General features: G+C 42.1%; 2 protein-coding genes and 1 long non-coding RNA gene across 14 annotated transcripts in view; 2 read left to right on the top strand and 1 right to left on the bottom strand.

Moving 5' to 3' along the window:
• The window catches only part of kcnh2b (potassium voltage-gated channel, subfamily H (eag-related), member 2b), a 105675-nt gene extending 90092 nt beyond the window's left edge, over positions 1 to 15583 (top strand). For 2 of the 3 annotated variants that reach the window (XM_019873774.1, XM_019873775.1), the window contains 17 exons: positions 4548 to 4727; positions 5017 to 5120; positions 5386 to 5524; positions 6343 to 6497; positions 6973 to 7067; positions 7167 to 7307; positions 7546 to 7745; positions 7876 to 7938; positions 10097 to 10349; positions 10894 to 11087; positions 11193 to 11295; positions 11400 to 11545; positions 11636 to 11780; positions 11898 to 12087; positions 12468 to 12573; positions 12747 to 12836; positions 13466 to 15583. In XM_019873774.1, coding sequence (XP_019729333.1) covers positions 4548 to 4727; positions 5017 to 5120; positions 5386 to 5524; positions 6343 to 6497; positions 6973 to 7067; positions 7167 to 7307; positions 7546 to 7745; positions 7876 to 7938; positions 10097 to 10349; positions 10894 to 11087; positions 11193 to 11295; positions 11400 to 11545; positions 11636 to 11780; positions 11898 to 12087; positions 12468 to 12573; positions 12747 to 12836; positions 13466 to 13897 — 2736 coding nt within the window. In that variant the 3' untranslated portion in view covers positions 13898 to 15583. The remainder of the gene's footprint in view (positions 1 to 4547; positions 4728 to 5016; positions 5121 to 5385; positions 5525 to 6342; positions 6498 to 6972; positions 7068 to 7166; positions 7308 to 7545; positions 7746 to 7875; positions 7939 to 10096; positions 10350 to 10893; positions 11088 to 11192; positions 11296 to 11399; positions 11546 to 11635; positions 11781 to 11897; positions 12088 to 12467; positions 12574 to 12746; positions 12837 to 13465) is intronic. The other variant, XM_019873776.1, reaches the window with a different exon arrangement.
• Positions 15584 to 15786: 203 nt separating this feature from the next.
• On the bottom strand, positions 15787 to 20978 carry LOC109518113 (uncharacterized). The gene is made up of 3 exons (XR_002168667.1): positions 20835 to 20978; positions 20504 to 20646; positions 15787 to 20341 (listed from the first exon to the last, which is right to left on the bottom strand). It is a non-coding gene; the product is annotated as an uncharacterized LOC109518113 (long non-coding RNA).
• The window catches only part of LOC109518111 (microtubule-associated protein 4), a 43636-nt gene continuing 40126 nt past the window's right edge, over positions 20280 to 23789 (top strand). For all 10 annotated transcript variants that reach the window (XM_019873763.1, XM_019873765.1, XM_019873772.1 and 7 more), the window contains exon 1: positions 20280 to 20361. The gene's annotated coding sequence lies outside the window, so the exon portion shown is untranslated. The remainder of the gene's footprint in view (positions 20362 to 23789) is intronic.

Below are 23789 nucleotides of genomic sequence, written 5' to 3'. Positions count from 1 at the left end.
CAGGAGCAGGTCGTTCCATTACAGGGATGAATTTTGAGATTACAGAAAGGTTAGAGTAGATAGATGAGGTGAAGGGAAAGTTTTATGATCCTAATTAAGGTAAGGGACTTTAATGAGACAAGTCAGCCAGCGATCAAGATTAGCATTGAAGTCATTTTCCAGGACAGGAAAGTGCATGCTGCCTGGAAAGCTGTGTATACTTTGCCACAGAAATGTTTCTTTTTTGTGTGTGTGTGTTGGGGTCATTTGTTATGAGAACATTAATTATAATCACTATTGGCTAATTTTAAGATGAACAGCTTTCTGACAGTTTTTTTGTTTTTTTTTTGATCTTTATGCTCATAAATAATTCTACACAGGCAATCAGTTGGGCTTACAATCCATTATGACACTCCGGATATCTCAGCTTGTCCATTTTTTTTTTTTCCCAAGACTGGACCTCTTTTAAGTGAAATAAATCCATGTGTGACACGAGTGTGTGCTGCTGGTCAATATATCGGGTAAATTCCCCAGCAGCAAACATGGCCCCCTTAAAATATCAAACAGACAAGATTGAAGATTGCATTATTGAAGAGATATCAACCCAACGAGTGGAACTGCTCCTAAAATAATGTTTGCAGACTGCTCTGTTTGCAGTAGAAATTGAATCCGAAAGCTTCTGAAAATTTGATGTGCTTATTGCAAGGAGGGAATTTTCGCAATAGCGAGTATAGGTTTGCTGTTTGACTGACTGACTGACTATAAATTATTGACCCCATGCTATTTTTAAAATATTGACCATGTTTTCAGAGGCTTTTCGACTTGGGGCAGGGCACTGTATTGGGTGTTTTAAAGGAAATCTCATGAATTTATAAACAGGCCATGTGGAAGGTCAGCAGATGCTGTCACCTGATGCATGTTTTTTTGTCTTGTGTCACTCACGCCGTTATATCTGAAATGATTCATTGAATGAATTCATTTAACACATTAAATAAATAATTGCCATGACTTAGTATTACAATATATTGTATTTTATATACCGGTAATTATATCAGCCGGAACCACGGCCTTAGACAATGTGAGGGGAATCATGAAAAATGCCGAATAGCTGAAAGCAAAATACAATGTCAGCGAAAGCCTACTAGAACAGTTGACGCATTGGTGGTTAATCACAGGCACTTTAAATGATGTGCGGAGTCCCATTTAACCTCAGTTTGAATGTGTTTCATTCAATAAACAGTTACATCCTACTTCTAAGAGGGTGTGCACGCTTTTGCAACGACGTGATTTTATTGGTTTGTCTTTACTTCCCCTTTCTGAAAGATCACAAAACAAAAACAAAAAAAAATGCCATTTGAACAAGGGTGTGTAGACTTTGAATATCTCCTTGACTCATCAGTCTGTTTAAAAAAAAAAAAGTGCTGTAGCTCGAGGACAAAAATATTTTTGTTTTGACAGTGTGAAAAAGGGTCATGAGTGTGACGTCAATTCTCTCAATTGATGAGTTTTGATGTCTCTTGTTTCCCTCCGTGAGTGAGAACCTGCATGGAACGCGGGATGCATGGCGCCACGCTGTCTTAGTGCCCTTCGCTGCCTTTTACCTCATACATATTTTTCATATATCCATTGTGATGCACTCACACTTGAGCAGACTGTCATGTTTCATAAATATGCAACGACAAGTCGCTGAACAGATAGGCGCTCTTGGGTCACTCAGCTCGGCATGCTCATTTTCTGTCAGGTACTTCCTTTTTTGACATCAAAATAAAGTGCTCCGTGCTTGAAGCAGATCGTTGTTGTGCCAAATTTGAGTTGCGGCACATAAGCAATTCTTCAAAGTATCATCTTTTTTTTTTTATTTTGGGCTGTTTGACAGGTTGTCAGAACAAACATCCTATATTAAATTATATCTGATGCAAGATGGGGTTTCTTTCTTGTTTTTTTTTTTTTTTTGTAGTTGTTGTCAAAATGACTTTAAAACAAATCATGATGCATGGTGCCATATTGCAAAGTCAGAACCAATGGAGCCATGCATAAATTACACAAACAGAGTTTCTGTAAGTCTTAATGGCCACTTGCAGGACAAACCATTCTTACTCACATTCACACCGGTTTGAACATTCATCGTGCATTCTTTTTGGAACATTGGAGGAAGCCAGACTGGAAAAATCCCACGCATGCACAGGAAGAAAATACGATCTCCTCACAGAAAGTCGCGGAGGTTCTAACCCTGAAGCTCACAAATGCTGATAGATTTGCTTTCCGCTAATCTCCGTGCTGCCAGGAAATTGGTTTTTTTTTGTTTATTTTTTTTAAAGAATTGACATGTCTTAATTGAATTTGGCTCCTCAAACTGTCAGCTATTCTTCCCCAATTGTTATTAAACGATCGCGACATATTAATACAATGTTTTTTTTTTTCTTTTGCTGTGTCTGACTATAGTTGACAGAGGTCAATTGAGGTTAGCGGAGGTCAACTCATTCGGTACACGAACCCCTTTGGTGCCCATCAATTGATTCCGTCGTGCTAATGAGCTCATTTGCAGGGATTACACATCATTTTCTCCGGAAGCTTTTTGGTTTGGATTAAGACGGGTAGAGGTGTTGATGAGATTGATGTGTTAGCATAAATATTGCTGCATTGTTTTGTCACATGCTCGCCTTCCATATGAACCTCAAGTCATAACGCAAAAGCCTCGAGTCCAAGCCGGTATTAAATTTCGATCGAGTCAAACTGGCAGCATGTTGGTTTCTGGTTAGCACATCTGCCTGACAGTCAGATGTTCTTGGTATGAATCTCAGCCTGTGTGTGTGTGTGTTTTTTTTTTACCAATTTCCTCTCATTTGAGAGACTGACATCAACTCCAGTTCACCCGCAACCCTAAACAGGACAAGGCGTACTTAACGGATGGATGATAGAATTCCAATTTTGTCCTCATGTATTTTGGGGCCGGCGTTGACATGGACACAGGACATGATTTACGGCCACACGTCTAATTGAATCAATTTTTAACTACCCACGAAGATGAGCACCTCCTGACAATTGCGGCCGCTCCATGTGGGATTGGCCAAAGTAGACTTGTTGATGCAGGCGAAATGAATCCCGTCAACTTCAGGGTCAAGTGTCAAAGATAAGATGAAAAATGTTGTGCTGCACACGGGATTGCGCTCTCTCAAGACTGCCAACAGCATGACGAGGGGTGACTTTTGAAGCATATCATCATTACGGAACAGACAGCTGCGCTCAAAGTCAACTCTGCGTCTCGCCACGCAAATGCGTCTCCACTTCTGAACTTTTAACTGTCCGAATGGCTGGCGGTGTTTTCCCTGATATGTTCCTGTGGATCCCTCGCTACAAGTAACCAAATCAGATCATTCTGAATTGTTACCCCTTGACAATATGCCTGTTGTCTGAATGAAGCTCCTCAACTCACTTCAATGAGTTGGCACCAAGAGGCCGCAAGATGGCATCAAGGCAATACTGTTATTTACTGTATATGGCCAAAAGCAGTGAATAGGTGCGTTTTCAGCAATGTAAAGTCATTTTTAAGCTCTTGTAAACAATTTAGAAACCATTTTAAAAAGTGTCTCCTCTGTGGTTCCATGTGTATTAAGTTTTACAACAAGAGCCAATAGATGGTCAACACACACTGTAAAATCGGATCCGCTGAGTGCGGTGCAATAAAATACGCAGAACTCCACAATTTAATGACTTAAGATGTAACTGTGAGGCTAGCAGGACTCTTACAATAGATTTGCAGACCATTTAGAAATGTGGCCACCCGAATGCATTAATATTGTTTTATTGCACTATTGGGCTTCCGGATAAGTGGACCTATCCATGCAATATTCATGGATCATTTAATAATGTCAAAAAAGTGGTGTTAACCTGCATCCAATGTTATACTTTGTACTATATTGACACAATAAAGCCCATGTCGCCTTGTGAACGTGACAAGAATCAAGGCAGCTTCGTTGTTTCTTTGTGTGCGAGTTATGCATTCACTTCACAGTTGTCTGACATGTCTGTGTGGACTATCAAAAATGCATTCGGATGCTCAGTATTCCTTCAGCCCAAAGCAAGCTCCTGCGTCTCATTCTTTGATTCGATTAGGCAGAGACACAAGGCAGGCTTCCCTGCTGCCTCTGTCACGGATTCGCTCCTGCAAGTGCAGATGCCGGAATATATTACAGCCAGTAAAGCGATTAAGTTCTGCAGTGTAATACCCCAAATCATATTCCTTGTGTGAATTTTTTGGTGACTCTGCGTGCGGATGAAAAGTACCATAAAATATCGGGAATCGGTTTCTTTTTTGAGCCACAGTACACATTGTCTCAGTGTTATGAAGTCAAGAGTCTTCCCATCCATACTCCCCTTTTTTTGTGTTGTGGCCAAAGCCTTGTCTAATACAGAAGGACCACTTTGCTATCTTGTGCCATCTTTGAGGCATCTCGGGGACGAGGAACTATGTTAAAATGGCAGCAGGAGCTGCATTTATTCGAGCCATAGCCCTGTCTAATAGTATTACTTTGCCACCATCTTGTGGTAACTCGAAGCATTTTTCCCAGGTGCTTTCGCTGGGTGCAGATGTTTTGCCAGAGTACAAGCTGCAGGCTCCTCGCATCCACAGCTGGACCGTGTTGCACTACAGTCCCTTCAAGGCGGTGTGGGATTGGCTCATCTTGCTGCTGGTCATCTACACCGCCATCCTGACTCCTTACTCAGCGGCTTTCCTCCTGAACGACCAGGTGTGTCATTACAAACAAACAAACAAACAAGAAAATGCTCATAGAAATTAGCATCTATTAAAAGTTAAGTGGTGGAGCGCCACAAAAGCCACACATTTTTTGAAACGAATGACGACACTGTGATGACAATACATGATGCAAATTCCACAGGTCATCTTGCAAAAAGTATTTCCAAAGCTATTTGTCGTCCAGATGGTGTCTGTTCATCCATCTGAAAGCGATAGAAGCGCACGCCCGCCCTCGGCTAATGATCTTCTCTTTGGCTTTTGATATCCTCTTTTCATCTCAGGAAGAAGCAGCCATGCAGCGTTGCGGTTACTCCTGCTCTCCTCTCAACGTGGTGGACCTCATTGTGGACATCATGTTTATCATCGACATCCTCATCAACTTCAGGTCTGAATGACATCCGACGAATACGTGCTCACAAAAGAAGTCTTTTCGCGGCTCAGAGCATTTCCTTCTCAAAAGTTACTGGATGCAAATGATAATACGGTCTCACACAACAGCGAAAATGTTCAAAGTGTAATTTCTTCAGAAAAGATATAAAAACAAATCGTGAGCAAAATTAGAGGGATGAACTTATTTTTGTGATAACTGTCCATTAAATATTGGCTGCAAAAATGAGTGATGTTTGGGTTTACCTTCATTCTTCTCTCAGGACAACATATGTGAACTCTAACGACGAGGTGGTGAGCCATCCGCTGCGAATCGCCGTGCACTACTTTAAAGGCTGGTTCCTCATTGACATGGTGGCCGCCATTCCCTTCGACCTTCTAATTTATCGCAGCGGGGAAGAGGTAAGGCGGAATATAATGACATAATGATGATGTGATGTTGTTAATATGGGAGGGAAATAAATTCGACCCCATTCTGACATTTATGTCATAGAAGCATGCTTGTGTAAAACTTTTTGCACTCTTTTGACCCACCAACCCACCCATACATATTTAAACAAATATGTATACACACGTTAAGGTAAAATGAATAAAAGGAAAACAACCAAGGTGGCTGAACGATGTTGGGTGGGTTCAGGCGACCAGAGCAAGAGATGGAAGAGCCAAGGAAGGCCAACCAAGAGTCAGAAAGTGAGCGACTCTCTGAGGAGACGTCCTAATGAGGACCAAAATCACCCGAGGCCAAGGATGACTGATTCACTAGACAGTGCAGCCCAGCCTGGGGGTTATTCCAAGTGGTAAATAATCTCTGTGTAATGACATCGGAAAGCGTTTCTATCTTGCTATTTGTTTTATTTATTGCAATTTGATGGGAATTAAAAAAAAAAAAAAGTTAGACATGTAGAAACTCCCCTTGGAGGTTTTGCTTCAGTGATGTTGGCCAGGAAAGCCACTGAGCCCAGAAATTGCAGATTATTCTCACCAGACAGCTATTACTTACTGTGAGGACACACACACACACACACACACACACACAGCAGGACTATAGGCTCTCCGTCAGTGAAGCTTTTATTTTTAATTAACTGTATTCATCGTATGGACATGAATGGAAGGGGAGGAGCTCATCCACCAGAGTACCTCATTAGTTTTAAAAAGGTGTGCCCACACTCTCCCTCAAATCAGAGGCACGCTTAACTCTCCTCTCTTTCCCCTCTCGACAGACCACCACTCTGATTGGGCTGCTGAAAACAGCTCGCCTCCTCCGGTTGGTCCGCGTAGCACGAAAACTGGACCGCTACTCCGAATACGGCGCAGCCGTCCTCTTCCTCCTCATGTGCACCTTTGCCCTCATCGCGCACTGGCTGGCGTGCATCTGGTACAATGCTAACAGCTGCCTTGTTTACAAAATTTGCATCCACGGGAAAAAGTGACTGGACTTCTGTGTGCACTTGAAAAATGAAGTCCTGCAGCTAAAAATTGTTACTGGACCAAACCTGTAATTGTAGAGAAAAAAATGGGAGCAGATTCTCAATCATCACAATAAAAAAAATAATAATAATAATTTCAAAAATTTTACTTGCATGTCTGATTAAAAAAAAAATAAATAGTGACAATTTCTTGACCAGATTAATGAGTGTATTTCTTTCTTTATTTGATTTATTAACTCACGTTTCTAGAAAGTGCCTAATTAAAAACTGTTAAGTCATCCTAAAAACAGGCACATGAGACACATTGGCCTACAGCAAAGTGTCTTTGTTGTTGGTCAAAAATAATCTGGGGAAAAAATGGCTGATGTGTTCCAGGTTGTTGGAAAGTGAGGGATTTGCTTAATCTCAAATTACAATCCCCAGGTATGCCATCGGTAACGTGGAGCGGAACGGCTCAATTGGGTGGCTCCATACACTCGGCGACCAACTGGGAAAACAATTTAATGACTCCATCCCAGGTACTGAGACTCACAACGGTGCTGGTATTGTTAGCGTGATGTCAAACCAATATTGCAGCCTTTCCAATACATACCGGTGTAACCTTTGCGCTTCAACAGGAACGGGCCCCTCCATTAAAGACAAGTACGTCACGGCTCTCTACTTCACCTTCAGCAGTCTGACCAGCGTGGGTTTTGGCAACGTCTCCCCGAACACCAACTCGGAGAAGATTTTCTCCATCTGTGTCATGCTCATAGGATGTGAGTTATGATAATACATAAGATATCTAAAACAAACAAACGGAAAAAAAAAATCTGTGTATACTTTTCTAAATATGCGCTGAAGGGGATTTGCCTTTTGAGCAGCCTAGTGGCCATTTATTTTTTTAGGTCAATTTTTTGCCGCTCTCTGTTTCGCCATCTCACTCACCGCTATCCTCCATGCCGACTTTCACTGGACAAATCTGTCTGAACTGATTTCATTCTGTCCCGCAACCAGCTTTGATGTACGCCAGCATCTTTGGCAACGTCTCTGCCATCATCCAGCGGCTATACTCGGGGACGGCCCGCTACCACACCCAGATGCTTCGAGTCCGAGAGTTCATCCGCTTCCACCAGATCCCCAACCCGCTCAGGCAGCGGCTGGAAGAATATTTCCAACACGCCTGGTCCTACACCAACGGCATCGACATGAATGCTGTGAGTACCTGTGATCCACATGTACCCACTTGCTACGTGTGTACACCGAGTCTTTGCATCAAATTGAACCCGCATGAATACACACCCCGAGGCTCGAGTAGCATTTTGAGCCTGCGTTGTACATTAATAGGATGATTGGAAGACTTTGTCTCAGCATGCATGGTCCGACACCATCAGAGAAAATAGGAAAGATGTGAGTATTATAAATAGCACACACACACTCCCTCCCATGTCACGCTTGGACCGCCACGAGCTCATATAAGAAGGCGAGTATGCAGCCAATCACGACGCACATATGAAACCCCCAGGGCTAAATGAAACACGCATGACTGCTGATCAAGTCATTCAGTTGTGCTGACCACAAAGGCGGGTTCATGTTGGACGGGCACAACGTTGGCTTTGTGAATCGCACCTGTCAGTGCGCACAAAGGCACCATGAGTGTATACCAAGTGACCGCCGCCTGAACCGTTTGTCACGGCCAATGGGAGGTCGCATCCCAATCAAATGCCCGACTACTCTGTTCTGTGTCGACTCAGCCGTGACACACAGACGCACCAGCGCAACTGCGGTCATAAACGCGTCACACATTTCGCACCACGCAATGCATTCTTGGAACCCAAAATGATATTTTTTTAAACAGATTCATTGTCAACCCATGCTGGCTTGCACATAATAAAAACCCATGAATACTTGATTCCCATTGAACTGCATTGGGGTTTAAATGTTATTTTATGCATTTTCTGCCCAAACGTCAGCAATTAGTTCATATTGGTTGGGACCTGGCACTCACTACTTGATCCCGGTGCCCCTCATTGTTTTTTTTCTTCTTTTCTTTTTTTTTTTTAACTATGAAATAATTGAGGTTACCTACCTAAGTTGTGAAAATAAGCAAGCAGAAATAACAAGACTTATAAAACATGACGGTACTTTCACTCTTTGAACGATAGCTGTGCTCAGAAGAAAAGCTAATGCAAAAAATACCAAAAAAAACCCACCAGCAATGCCTTCCAACGGTGAATATTGATGTAGCGTGAAAATAAAAAGCACACCCTTGAAAGTTAACAGTCGAGCAAATGCTTGCAGCACCATTAAACAAGGAAAGGTCTCCTACGGAGGTCCACTGCAACACATTACCAAGGCAACAAAAGAGTTATGTGTCAAAAGGAAGCCAGGAGTGTAATTTATTTAGTGGGAGTACATTAAAAAAAAAAAAAAATGAGTGGCCTAAAGTTGCCACCTAAAATGGCTTGGGCTCCCCATGTTTGCAGCATTGAAATTGCACCTATTCTTCACAATAATAACACTCTACGGGCCTGCTCGCTTTGTTTTTTTGCTGAAACATTCACAAAAACCTCCCCCGTTTGCTTTTGCGGTGAAACTCCAGAAAACAATGGACATTTACCGTTCAAACTCAGAAAACTGCTGACTCGTGTCCTTTTGGGTAAAAGTCGGACTGAGACTCAGTAGAGCACAGACCTCTAAAAAGGTTGTCCGACTGCTTTGTGGAGAGCTACGTTTCCGCGTCCGCTCTGAAATGAATTACAATCACGGTGCAATATAAAGTCTTATCCTGAGTAGCTGTCAAGTTGATTCTGGGATCTTTAGTCGAAAGAGCATATTCGAAGTAATCCGTTGGTGCTAAAAGAACAATGTTCCGCAGACTGTTATTGAACGTCAGTGTTGACCACTAATGAACATTGTAGAATCCCTCCACAAATGACAAAGCAAGGCTCTGGTTTGATGACATTCATTCGGTGAACTATAAGAAGACTTTTAGTTGTCGAATGTTAACAGGACCCAAAAATATATGTGTCATTTACCACCTCAAAAAACATTTTGCTTTACAAAGACCACCATAATGCCCGATGTTAAAATATAGTCGTACAGTAGGCCCAAGTGTTCATGAAAAAAAGTAGAGGTTTTGATCCTTAAAGAGTATGTTAGTATGCTAAGTGTGCAAATTTATGATACGAGTTAAGCTAAAATGTATTTAACATTGCACTGCAAAAAAAAAAAAAAGTGAATCCAATGTTATGCACAGTTTGAACATTTAATTCAGTGAATCTTCTCCGCATCAATACAGGCTTTGAAAATCACTCCTCTAAACTTTATTAATCCGCTCCTCAATGCTAACGGCACGTATCCATACTGACGTTACCTTCCTCTGTCAATTCAACTGCTGTATTTCTAACACCTCTTAACCTTCCTTCTTTCCAATTGTCTCCTCCTCACACTCCTTCTCTGCCCGCCTCCCTCTTTATCTGACCTTCTTTCTAACCTTTCTTCCTCCCTTCATTTATCTCGGCCTCTTTGGATCCTGTCCCCTCCATCCCCACCGCCCTATCCCCAGGTGTTAAAAGGTTTCCCAGAGTGTCTCCAGGCGGACATCTGTCTCCATCTCAACCGGACTTTGCTGCAGAACTGTAAGGCTTTTAAAGGCTCCACCAAGGGCTGCCTCAGGGCCTTGGCAATGAAGTTTAAGACCACCCACGCACCCCCCGGTGACACGCTCGTCCACGCCGGGGACGTCCTCACCGCGATCTACTTTATATCCAGAGGATCCATAGAAATACTAAGAGGAGATGTTGTGGTTGCCATACTAGGTAAATTCTTGTTTTACTTTTTTCCTCATTTGTTGTCTTTGTAACTAGTAATGCTTAACAATAAAATATGCACTACAGTAATTGGAGGCGCCCTCTGCTGGTTGCCCAATCAAAGTTTCATGTCAATGACGATCGGAATACCAACTGGCTTCCTGATTATTAAATATGGTATTAATCTAGGTTGTACTAAGAGAAAACACTGTGCTGCATTTAATAATACTGACGTAATACTTGACAAAATTATCCAACAAGACACCCCTAAAATCTTTTTTCAACAGTCTGTCCTTTTAAAACAAGCTAGATGAGTGTATAGTCATACTCATACAATACTTAGCTCCAAATATAATATTCTAATAACAATAATACAGCACCCCCTTGCCTTAAAAAAATGGTTTGTCCCACCCACTCCCTCCCCTCCACCCTCCATCCCCACCTTTCACTGTCACAGAGCTCTGTGTTATTTTTCCACAGCTATTCCGTTGTTGTGTAAGCCAACCAGGTTTTCGCATCCCCCTCTTTATATGACACCGCTTCTCATTCTCAGGAAAGAACGACATCTTTGGTGAACCTATCAACCTGTATGCTCGACCGGGTAAATCCAACGCCGACGTGAGGGCGCTTACCTACTGTGACCTTCACAAAATCTTCAGGGAAGATGTTCTAGAGGTGCTGGACATGTATCCGGAATTTGCGGAACACTTCTGGAACAACCTGGAAATTACCTTCAACCTCCGTGATGTGAGTTTTGAACTGTAATTCGGAAAAAAAAAAAAAAACAACAACAACAAAGAGAAACATCATTTCTATTTTTCATATGATATGTTATATTGTTATTTTATGCAGACCAACATGATCCCCGGCTCTCCAAGCAGCGATGAGTCTAAATGCGGGGGCTTTAACAAATTGCGCCGACGGAAATTATCATTTAGGCGGCGCACAGAGAAGGGTAACGCATCCTCCGGATTGCTTATTGGAAGTGTTGTTGTCGTAAATGACAAGAAATACACTGGCGTCAAATCCCCAATATTTGCTTTCCACTTTCCTGACCAGATGACGCAGATGTCGGCGAAATTAAAAAGTCCCACAAGTCTGTAAACAGAAGACGAGAGAGAGAATCAGCCCATAACCAAAAACGTCAAGAGGCTGCAAAGAGGCAGTTTCGCAACTCGGTGTCTTCCCATTCTAGCGGGGATGAGGTGCAAAATCCCAGCCCCCCCGCTCCTTTTTTTTTTTTTTTAATTACTTACGATACTTAAAAGTAATGTGATCATGTCCTGGTCTGAAAGGGAGAAGAGTCAGTTGTAACCAGCCTCGCTCCGTCATCTGCAATGTTGGAGAACCACCATGTACAGGCGGCACACAAAAACTTCTCTGAGAACACAGATGGCGATGGAGAAGTCAAGACGGGCAACACCTGCAATGCATTGTCAGGTAGAAATAATAATTAAAAAAAAAAAAAAAGAGTCATGCTGTTGCATCTCAACGTTGCTTCATCATGAGTCAAAGTGTTTTGCCATCACTCAATATTCTCCTCTCTTTTGTTTTCAGGTGCCCTCTCAGGTGTGTCCAACATCTTCAGTTTCTGGGGGGAAAATCGAGGGGGTGGTCAGTACCAGGAGGTTCCCAGCTGCAGCCTCGCCTCCCCCCCATCCCTCAGCACACCTTTGCACAGCTTGAGCCGCCAGCAACGCAGCCAGCTGGACACGCGCCTTGACCTGTTGCAAAAACAACTTAACCGGTACTCACATTAACGGCTTTCAGTTTCCTGTAAAAATACAAATGTAGTCTGGCTTTTTTTAATTTTGAAAAGTGGCTCCCAAAAACAATAAATGACCACCCAAAAAAAACCACATTCACCCACAATACACAACAACACCAAAAATCTCAATTTTACCTTTGCTAATAGAGGTTTTTTTGCGCAGCAGACGTCGTGACTTTCTTTGGCAGAACGGGATGCACGTTCGACATGGTTACATGACCAAGTGAAAATGCTGTTCAGTGCAACTTTTGCTTGTGATTCTGTTTCATAAGACTGAAAATTGCTTTCCGTCCAAGCGAATGGAGCTCGTTTGAACTGGAAACCCCGGTTTTTCAACCCAAACGAATTATTGTGTGCAGATTGGAGACTCGTATGTCAACAGATATCGGAACGATCATGCAGCTGCTGCAGAGACAAATGGCTCTGGTCCCCCCCGCCTATAGTGCTGTCTCGTCACCGCCTCAGGTAGAAGCATAGCAATGTACAGTTCATGCACAAAACCTCACTCGGGGATGAGTTTGGGACACATCTGACTGGCACAGAGCAGGACCACATCATCCCCACCACAACAGAGACAAGAAAATGCTGTGTGGACAAGTGGACATTTTCCTTCTGTGATCATGCCATCTCACTCACAGGCCTCCCCATGCGCTGATCCAGGCACTGGAGAGAAACTGGTCCCGCCTGTTACACAACTTGAGACAAACACCCTGGCCTCCTTATCACAGGTGAAATGCATTTCCAATTCTGTAAATACATCGGCCTGCTGTTATTTATATCACACACTGCATTTTGTTTCAATATGCTGTACATGAGATCAGGGTACGTTATTATGGAGTGCACTGGCATTCTGGCACGTTGGGCAATGTTCCGATAAATAATATTCTCAGGCATATATTCTTTATCCTCTGCAAAAAATGATGAATTATACTGCAGGTTACTTTGAGTCACTTACAGTGGTTGAGTGAAACTCGCCTTCATTCGTCCGCACGGTGGTCAGATTGCACACACCAAAAGGTGCCACAATTAATTTTTCATGATGCAAAAACTGTTTTCTTCTTTACATTCCATTTAATGATGTCAGTACGCCATGTTTTTATAAAACATTAAATGAAATACAATTTTCCTTCTTAAAATATACATCACAAAATGTTTTGTTGTTTTTAATTTTGTAGGGGGGGTGTCGGCCTGGAACAAATTAATGTCATTTCCATTCTTTTCCATGGGAAAAGATGACTTGAGATACAAATGCTTAGAGTTCCAAGCATGGTCAACAAAATAGTCATACGTCTAGGAGCCAGCACTGTAATGGGCTATAATGGTGGATTCAACACAACTGTCGTTTGTTTCTGTTTAGATCTTGGACTCTCAGGACTTTGAGGAGTTCTCAGCCACGTCTCCTGAATCCCAAGAACTGCGGGACTCACCTTTGATCGACACCAGCCAGAACCAGCGCTCCTCCTCTGGACTGGACATCTTAGGACAGCATTTGGAGCTTGAGATTGGTTTGGAAACTGGAGGTGCGACAATTTCAGACCCAGCGCTCGACTTAGATTTAGGCAAAGGCGCAGGATCAAATTCACCTTCCGGATTGATCTCGAGCCTAAGAAGAACAGGGTTGGAATTCAATTCCGAGTTGCGTATCGATGTTGGCGGCGAGCAAGCGGCTGCAACGGGGCGATTTGACCAGGATTTGGAAACACAAAGGAGATCGTCTCTCCAAGAGTCACATCCACCTCAGGACTCACGGACAGCGCAGAGACACAGCTCGGACCCGGGGGGTAGCTAAGGAAGAAGCGAAGGGTACGGAGAACGGGAAGGTTCGACAGTGAGAGGGAAGGAGGAAGGATACTGCTGGCCCTATTTCAAACTTTGCAACCAAAACCCTCCTGTGACCTTAAACGCAAGGATGCGCCATTCATGAAGAGCGCTCTGAGCCCAGAAGGGAAAATAAGGTGGATGCCTCTCTATCTCTCTTCCTAGTTTCTTCCCCATTCCGCATGAACACCCAGAGCTCTTCAACAGTGCAACCTTGAATCACCCCCCGCCCCCCACCCACCCAAAAAAGAGCAGAGAGGTGTCCTGAACAGGCAAATCGAAGAGGGGTGGCATCACTCAAAAATGACTGCAATCCTTAGGCGTATCCCTTTACTGCTGAATCCAGTCTTAAATGACTTATCGAGGACATGTAAAGACGAAAAAGAAAAAAAAAAAAAAACAACAAAAAAACCAACAGACCGAATAATAATGAAACCAGTAGCCATCATGTCTTGCACTGAAACAGTTACTCTATTCTTATGTGTCAGTGGCGCTTCCGAAAAGAAACCTCACAAACCGGTTGGTCAAAATGTAGTGTTAGCTGGCCTAACAAGAAACCCGCTGTCCCATTATGTCAACGGTTCCTTGCCTCCCCCCCCCTCTCCCCGATGTCCCGCGCCAAGAGGTGGAGAAAATGTTGCGCCCGAATTCCCAAGAGCACACTTGACTGGCTGGCTGGTTTGCACCTCAGGCGTGGGAACTGGAGGGTTCAAAAGCCATGAATTTTCTTGACGAACATATCAGCTGCCCTACCAGAACCAACATTTTCTCGTGGGTGACGAACCATCCGCATGCCTGTCATGGAAATCGGCAAACCCAAACGTGTACACAAACGTGAAATCCCAGTTTTCCAACTCGGTAAGCTTTTTGAGTTTTTGCAGAGGAGTTGACGTCCGCAGTGGGTTTGAGTTTATTTTATCATTGTTGAATATGCTACCTCAGATTTCACTGGTCCGTTTGTTTTTCCACCTAAGCACCCGGAATGCTTATAAATTGTACATAGCAGTCATGAGCTACTAATATATATATATATATACACACGTTGGACAGTTTACGACCAGACGAATGCGCCATTATTTTCTGTACAGTACAATATGCAAACACTGGCAAGAAGAGTCGAGTGAGTGCGCTTTATGTATTGTGATTTAATTTTTTTATTATTATTTTTTTTTTTATGTTTGCTAAGTTTAGGTCTGTGCGTGTTTTCTTTTTTTGTTTTCAGTCTGCAGAACATAAATCAGAACTGGTCAGTGTGTCAGCTTCGCCCCACTGTCGATGGACACAGCAAATCGGTTTTCTTAATTAGGGAGACATTACAGCCAAGATGTTTTGCTTTTGTGGATCTAAACAGCACATGTAAAATCCCTTTAATATGAAGTTTCCAAATAGTTACACGGTCATCTGAGTATGCCCGAGACTTTTTAATCCTTTAGCAGTAACGTTTCAGAATTTATAGTACCACTTGTTATTGCAATTGTTATTGCCAGACGTAAACATTGTACTTTTACCTAAAAGATGCGAACTGAGATCCTCTGAAGTATGACGACGCTCGGACACACAGGGTGACCGGAACGCCACTTCTTTCATGGAGTCAAAGAAGAAATGTAACGTCTGCAACAAATGTGCTCATATGCAGTATGATTCATCTTTAGAGTTGAATGAGCAAACTGTTACAGGGCACCCCCAAAAGTCACCACACACACACACACACATGCTTTATAATGTTTTCATTTCAGGTACCATTCGGACAGACGCGAGGCCGCTTAGGCTTTGCTGTTTTTATAGAAGCGGATGTTCCCACACCCATGACTCACCGAATGACATGAGATGAGCTTTATTTAATTTTTTATTTATTTATTATTTTTTTGCCAGCAAGAAATTTTTTGCTCCCTGACTGCAGTTGAGTGTCAAATGATTTTTCCCTCCAGGACACAAACAACAGTCGTACATACAGTATCTAATCGTGACATTGAAGTTATACACCTATTAGCATCAATTCACAAGAATAAGAATAATTAAAAAAGATTAAGAAGCCCTCCTCCATCCCACTTTTCCACTTGTCTTCCCTGAAATTTTGTGCACGACGTAAACTGAGTGCAATAGTCCTTTAAAGTGATTTGTAGCAGCCGCAACACTTCGATTCACGTTTTAGCACTTTATATTTTAACCAGTGCAAATCTTTAATCGAGACTCAGGAATGTGTCCTTTGGTTCCTTTTTTTTTTTTTTTAATTTGTCTGATAAACAATGAAAGAAAATAGAGTCAACATTTGCAGAGTCACAACCTTGAACTTTAATTCTGGTGTATTTCCCCTTTAAGGCAGCATTTCAAAGATTGTATCCTGCTGCTTGCTGGTCGAAGCTAATTTATTTATTTATTTGTGTGTCTAGTTATTATTATTATTATGATTATTATTATTACTATCATTTTGTCTGTGAATTATTGTATGATTTGTAAATGTCTAATCATGTTTCTTCCAGATGTTCGTGTTTGATTTTTGTTCAGTGTTGTCCAAGAGTCTAATTGACACTCAGGCAAGTCCAAATTTTTAGGATACGGAAAGGGGTTGATCATTTTAATTCAGTGATTAATTACTGTATTCTTAATAATAACTTTTAATGAATAACTTTATTCCCAGTCTGTCCTCGTTAGCGTCAGTAACTGCAAAATGTGGCTGTAACGCTCAGTGAAGTTGCACTTTAGTATTGAACCAAAGCAAGTGGGTGGTGAAACAAAACGAGGGTTGATGATATTTTTGCCTCACGTCATGTGCGACTCAAAACTTTTGAAGGACGGGCAGTGGAAACCAAAATCTCGCTTGAACATTCAATGAAGGCTTGGCAGTGTAGCGTGAGCTGTCATACACGTGTTCCTCCGAACTGGTGATTGGAGTGAACCTATTTTTATGATAGTAATAATAATAATATTATCTCTCAGAGATGGGCACTTTACCCTATTTTGCCAATCCGTCCGTGACCTGGGTACCCTTCCGTTATCGTCCCTCCGTCCTTATTCATATAGTAATCGTCCTCCGTCCCTTTCCGTCCTCGTCCTTTTAAAGAGCTTCCTCAACATGACAGTCCAAATCCGGAATGTAGGGATCTAAACTTCGCCTTCTGTGCCAAAACTGCCATTGATGGTCACCAAAATTGAAGTTAACATCTTTACTTAATGCTCCAATCAACCTCTGAAAATATTCGTATGATCACCCAAGTACGAGGGATTTTGGGGTGCTCACTACAAAGCTTCTGTCACTTCACGAGAGAAACGCGTCGTCCATAAAACACAAAAGACATACAACACAGCCAACTTTCTTAAACCGACTGGATTGATCGTTCGTGAAACGGGTGTCCGGAGGTACTTTATGTTCTCTCGATGTACGCTAGGTGGCAGTGTTGCTTTAAAATACTGTTAAGATGAAAATATTGGAAATTACATTATTAGAAAGTACAGTACAATGTTTGGCTACATTATGGCCTTGTTATTTAGCCTATCAACACCACATACTTACCCCGGTTAACATTATTAAAGGGGCTAAAACAGTAATTTAAGTTGAAAAACGTTAAAATATACAGTACATTATTGAAATTGTTTTACTTATATCTTTAAATTGTGGGGGGTGGGGAACAATTCAAAGGACAACGAGTTCTGTAAACTCTTCACATTAGCAAAACCTAAAATATTTGTTTAATTGCACAACTTAAAATGCTATCAGAGTCTGCTTACATGCAAATTTGGAGTTCACTCAATTTTTTATTTTATTTTATTTTTAAACCATGCCTAATATTGCTTCCGGGACACCAACCCTTGATGCTGCTTTTCCTTTTCTTGTGTGCAATCGGTCTACAAACATCCAAAAGAAGCACATACATGTTTAATTGTATTCAAAATCATTTCTATGTACAGGATGTGTTGTGTGTCAGTGAGGCCTGTTAACTAAAGACGACTGACTTCATATATCCAGCAAGAAGCCAGTGTTTACTGTACACTTTTTTCCCCTGTTAGTTTGGCTCTCCTTGACATCTCATGTACTGTAGCGAGTGTTTTTGTTTTTTTTTTTTTTGCTTGTTTGTTTGTTTGAGTACAATAAGTCACCTAGTGGCCTGAACTTGTTACTTTACATTCAGAACGATGACCTCAAATGTAGAATGTGGTTGTATCTTATTTGACCTAGTAAGTGTCAGTAGACCCAAACATAATATTCAATGCTAGAGAATACAGATTTATGTAATGCATACTGCATCTTAAACCACTATGGGTACACTGAAAAAAGAAGGCAAGGAATTTGCACCAGAGTCGGAAGTGGTACTGCATGAATAGGGAAGGTGTGTTTAAAAGAAAGAGTCTTTAAAAACAAATGGTAAAAAAAAAACAAAAAAAAAACACTTAAATTAGCTCCTGCACTCTTACAGACGCACACTCGCTTGCTAGCTCTTCCATACTTTTGAGCATTTTTCAGCTCTATTCAACTTTCTATATGAGTTCCACCGGACTTACATTTGTAGATATTTTGAGCACTTGAGGTTTACACAATACTGGATCTACTCACGTCGCTCTTTGTCTGTACATACCAACTTGTACTTCTTGTAAAGGTATCAAAAACCTTGGCACTCGTATAGCCAGCACTATGCAGAAACTGAAACATTTCTTTGGCATGCTTTGAAATGCAGAATACTATAGAGGGTATTGTGAATAAAGTCTGCTCTAATTTTCTTATGAGAAAACGTGCCCTATTGAGAGGGGAAAAAAAAAGAAACGTGGGTAAGATTGACGATGACCAAGTTAGACTTTTCAAATTGTGCACATTTTTACCTGCATGTTGCACTCAAAATCTTGCAGAAGTGAGAGGATTTGATGTGCAAAACAGCTGACTGCTGCTGTCTGCTTGCAAACTGTTACGTCGAGTTGATCACGGAAATCTTCCGAATTATGGGAGACTCATTTATACATAGAGTTCAGTACACGTCACTCCTGCACAGAACAGTCTCCCAAGTTTGAGGAGCACTTCATTTAGGAAGCCTGCTAATAGCAAGCTAAATCAAGTGCACCTTAATTATTCCAAACCCAGCTTGAACCCGAGTGAGGGTGAAAGGAAGGTGAAAGAATTATGGCTTGGAAATTAACGAAGTGTGTGATGTTCAGGAAAAAAAAATACTTTGTGATCAATATCTAATAACAGTCCCGACAAATAATTCAATTACTGATTCACTTACGGTGAAATGCAAAGTTCATTCTTCTTATTTCATATCATATTGACTCGAGAGGAAAATGGTGCAACTCCAGGCTCTGACTGTGTGATAGCATTATCAATGGTTGAAGTTTATAAAAATTTCAAAAATATTTATTTCAATAAACATCTTTGAAAGCAAATTGACACGTGTGCAATAATTGAGCTGACTTTTGCTGTGTAAAAATACCTCAAGTGACTCATGAAAAGAGCAGCATGTCTGCAGCCTTGTTGACTACTTGACTGCAAATTGAGAGCAGGCAATGTGACATCAAAACTGGTCTACACGTCTTCTTTCTGACTCTTGCATTGTAGATTTGCTGTAATTAAATATTTCTGCATATACTTACTGTATGCATACTGTCATACATTGGAGACAAATTTTCTTAACCCAGTGTTGCTTATTTATCTTTTTTTTACTAGCGATCACTAAATTGCTGGGTACTCATGGTGTTTTTAAAAGGTGGTTAGATCTCCTTTGAAGGTCCGGGTTTGCCTGAAACAGAAATAGAAGCGCTTCCTCATGCGGGGCTGACTACACGGTGACGTCATTGACTGATTACCTAGAAAGAATTAATGAGGTCACACGTCAAGATACCTTTTTGCCATCAACTAGTCCTTGCCAATTCGATCACAAGGTGTCACTAGAGTTCAACGTGTCATTTGAGAAATAGGAGCCTCCTCTTCTGCTAATCCCCTCCTCGACTCGTTTTATTTATTTATATCCACAAGAGGACAGCACGTTAAAATACAATAGGTGGACGCATTCAAAATGGGATTGTGCCTTCACTCTTTAGTCGCAGTGACATTTGCAGCGAGCCAAACTGACGCCTCGGGGCGTCTTCCAGTCCGAAGGGCCTTGCCCGGTTGCCCGTATTCCGGCGATTGGTTCTGCCCGACCGTAAAAGGAGTCGAACTTTTCCATTGAAAGCACCATGTGTCTGTCAAAAGTCCCTTTGGTGACGACAACGAATCTGCTGAACATTTGGGAGCCGCGATTGGCCCATCGACTTGTCATGCGCACAAAACTATTACGTTGATTGGCTACAAAAGAGGTCAATCATATTCCAAGGCAACGATTGGCTCCGAGGCTCCACGTGGGCGAGCAGCTCGTCTGCGGCTAGGGTAGAGCTTTCTCCAGTGGGCGGACTGAAGCGGTGACAGCGACGCTCGGAGTCTCCCGACAAACTGCCAAAAGCAAACAAACGGTGAGTCGAGCTGAAATCGGACTTTTATGGTGTGAATGCGTTTGAAAGAATGTGCATGGTTAGCAGGAGGTGCAAAGTTTGTCGATGGGTTGCTCGAGTCAGTTGCAGTGACACGACGGTGATTTTGGATGAGTGATCTCACATTACGGTGCGTCCAGGAATGATGGTGCGTTCAGGTGCTGGTCGGAAACACGTACTTTCTCTTTGACTGCGCAGTCGGAATGTCCGCGCCCTTTCTGTTCATTTGAACCTGCTTACGCTTAGATTCTTGTCTGTCTCGCCTTCCTGTCAACACAAAGACGACACTTTGCATGCGTTGCATAGCTGGCAAGTGAATATTGTAAATCCGATGTTGAGCGGCGAGCTTCCGAGCAAGTTACGCAAGGCAGTTTGAGTGTCACGCTGTCTCTGGCGGATCATTCATTTGCAGTTTGAATCTGGGGAAAGAGTTGGGTTATATGTGTAATAATTACGTGAATGCTGAAGATCCTTAGCACGTTTCTTTCCTTGCACCCCCAAACATGGTAGTACTGTTGCATGATGATGCCGATTTTCACCGTTGCTCTCCTTCCACATTGCTCCACCTATTCAAACCAGCCTCATGCCCATTGATCCCTGCAGGCTGAATTCTTTATTCATGAACATTCTTTTCTTTTTGTCAAGTACAAAATGACCTTGTTAATTACCTTGTGAAGTTCAAACTGTTTGCATTTTCATCCTGCCACATCCACACCTTTGACACGTTGCATCTTTGCACATTTTCAAACCCTGAATCCGCATCTCTCTTATCTCTTGATCATATTAATTTTATTTTTTGGTTTTGTTCTAGATTCATTTTCACAAGTCTTGGCCCTGACTGGGCTAACCTGGGACATCGAGTGTTTTATTTCAAGCCAAATCACGTGGACATGTTTGAGTACAACAAAACAAACAAAAAAAAAAATTGGATCTTTTTATCCTGGAATTTAGAGAAAAGTACATTCCTTGACTCCTTGAAAACTGAATTTGCCCCATATCAATTTTCGAAACTCTGAGGAGCTGCTAGCATGAATTTCCACCAAACTCTTTCGAAATCGTCATGGAACTTTCATTACCCAAGAAAGTTGGTTCATTTAGATTGCTTTAGAGCATTTTCCTGATTTACACTAATTAGGTGATTGATTCAATCTGGGGGGGGGGGGCAACCCTGAGAGGATTGTCACCCTCCTTTGCTCCCCCGCTCCCTTCCTCCATCCAGATTACTCGCCAATCCTCCAATGTCAGTGTCAGATTACTGAGTTGGGAATCAGAGGTGGGACTGATCTGAAGTGCTGAACTTTTTGTGAACTTGATCCAATCACCGTAAAATGGGGCGCTCTTCCACGCTTCGCTCGCAGCTGAAGCATTTTGCCCAAGGCCCTGACAATCACCTGAAAGATTATTTCCTGTGTCTTTTACTCTTTTCTTACACGCACACTTATGACATCGCCATACTATAGATACTTGTTGAACGGAAGTCACCTGAAGTATGCATGCAGAGCTATTGCAATAGGGAAGGTTTTGCGTGACATCATCCGTGACAGTTTTCCATATTTCGGAAGTTTATTTATTTATTTTTTTTGAGGTGGGCGGGGCGGGAGTGACGAAAAAACCAAATGAAAATGAATCAAGGGCGTTGGAGGAGTATTCGACTGTGGTCAAGGACAGCCCTTTTTTTTTTTTTCAAGTGTTGAATGCATTTGTAGTATCCTATAATGAGTACATGTCGTCTCCAAGGCGTTCCAAGTCGATGGCTCACAAGTATTTCCTTTGTTGGTCACCTTGAATATTCCGCGTGTCCTTGCCAACATCAGATACGTCGCAGTCGTTTTGGAATCATAAATGGTTAATTTATGATCCAAAGAAGACGCTCATCACAAAATATAAAAGGGACACATGCAGGGCATCAAATAATGTCTAGTTGAAGTCATCTCCCAAATTTGGAAAAGGAATCTCGACGAGTCCCAACCGTAGCAGGTTTTAAGGTCACCGGCTTGCCGCCTTCTGAAAACGGAAAATGAATCCATTGTTACTCTTCAGAGACAATAAATGCATTATTATCCTCCTGTGCTGGAAAATGAAGGGTGCCACGGATGCTGCTTATCTCCACGATCTGAGTTTTTTTTTTTTTTTAAATATAGATGATTCACTTCTATAATTGATTGATTTAAGATTTCCAGTCAGTTGATTGAATTTGGATTGCGTTGCTCATGGCTATCTCCGTCCCTAGTATGCCTTATTCATAATTAATGTGTTATTCTCAATACACAAGCTGTGGTAATGGCTTCGTTGCTGCCCAAATGATTGAACTAAGGGACCCATGAACATAGTTCGCAATAAGTTATTTGTTTATGCGTAAAACAAGTGCATTCAAACGCGACGGGCAGTTTGAATATCAGGGCAGAAAATGCTTTGCCCATTTTTTTAAGACCTTCCAGCATCTTGAAATGTTTTATTGCGGGCTGAAGAGTTTCCAATGGAATTTAAATTTTTCAAAGAATGTTAATTACTTCTCTGCTTATTGAGTGTGTCAATACCTCCCACCCCATTGAAGTCAATTTAAAATTGGAAGGGGGCGGGGGGGAAATGTACTTGTTTCTCCGCCATTCTCATGAAATACGTAATCGCTGATTTGAAATAGGATTTGGAGCTTTACGGAGCGTTATTTCCGCCCGAAACACAGATGTGTCGGACAATGTCGCCGTGCGCGTGTTTATGTTTGCGAACACCCCAGCAGCGTGCGTGTGGAAGGATGAATGTTTGAACTCTGAGATTGCGTGACAACCGCAGATGGACTGAATGAAATGATGGCGGGAGGGACGGATGGCGGAGAGGAGCGGCACGGTGCCGGGTGAAGGGCTCCCCGTAATCCCCGGTCACAACAACATCAACATCAACAACAACAACAGCAGCAGCAGCAGCTGGAATTAGAGTGTCAGCAGCCGGGCTTGGCCGCTGTCATCTGTCCCGCTAGGGACTTGGAATGAGAGCTGGGGTCACTTGGCACTCGGGGCCGTGGAAAGGTTGACGGACGGACACACCGGAGTGACTCAATTGACGATTGTCTTGACACATTTCAAGTGGAAAGTCAGTCGCTTGACCAGTTCAGAGATATTGTCAACTACAACCGGACCGCATGCAACCACTTTGCAGGTGGACACGACAGTTTCGACATTGACTATTGTTTCCTGCATCGTTACATTTTATTTTCTCGGCAAAAGACAAAGGTCATTTGTCTCTCATGGACTTTGTTCATCTGTGGTGAACATATTTCAGAGACAATTTAAGAGAGCCTTCACTTAGTACTCGTGGCTAAACTGCATGGACGCCATGAAATGGTTTTAGCCTGAAAATAATGCAAATAGCTAAAAAAAAAAAAAAAAAAAAAAAAAAAAGGGGGAGAAATTTTT

The sequence above is a fragment of the Hippocampus comes genome, unplaced genomic scaffold (assembly GCF_001891065.2).
Source record: "Hippocampus comes isolate QL1 unplaced genomic scaffold, H_comes_QL1_v1.1 scaffold126, whole genome shotgun sequence".
Classification (NCBI taxonomy): domain Eukaryota; kingdom Metazoa; phylum Chordata; class Actinopteri; order Syngnathiformes; family Syngnathidae; genus Hippocampus; species Hippocampus comes.
The sequence above is the reverse complement of the archived record's forward strand: the minus strand, read 5'-3'. Positions and strand labels throughout refer to the sequence as shown.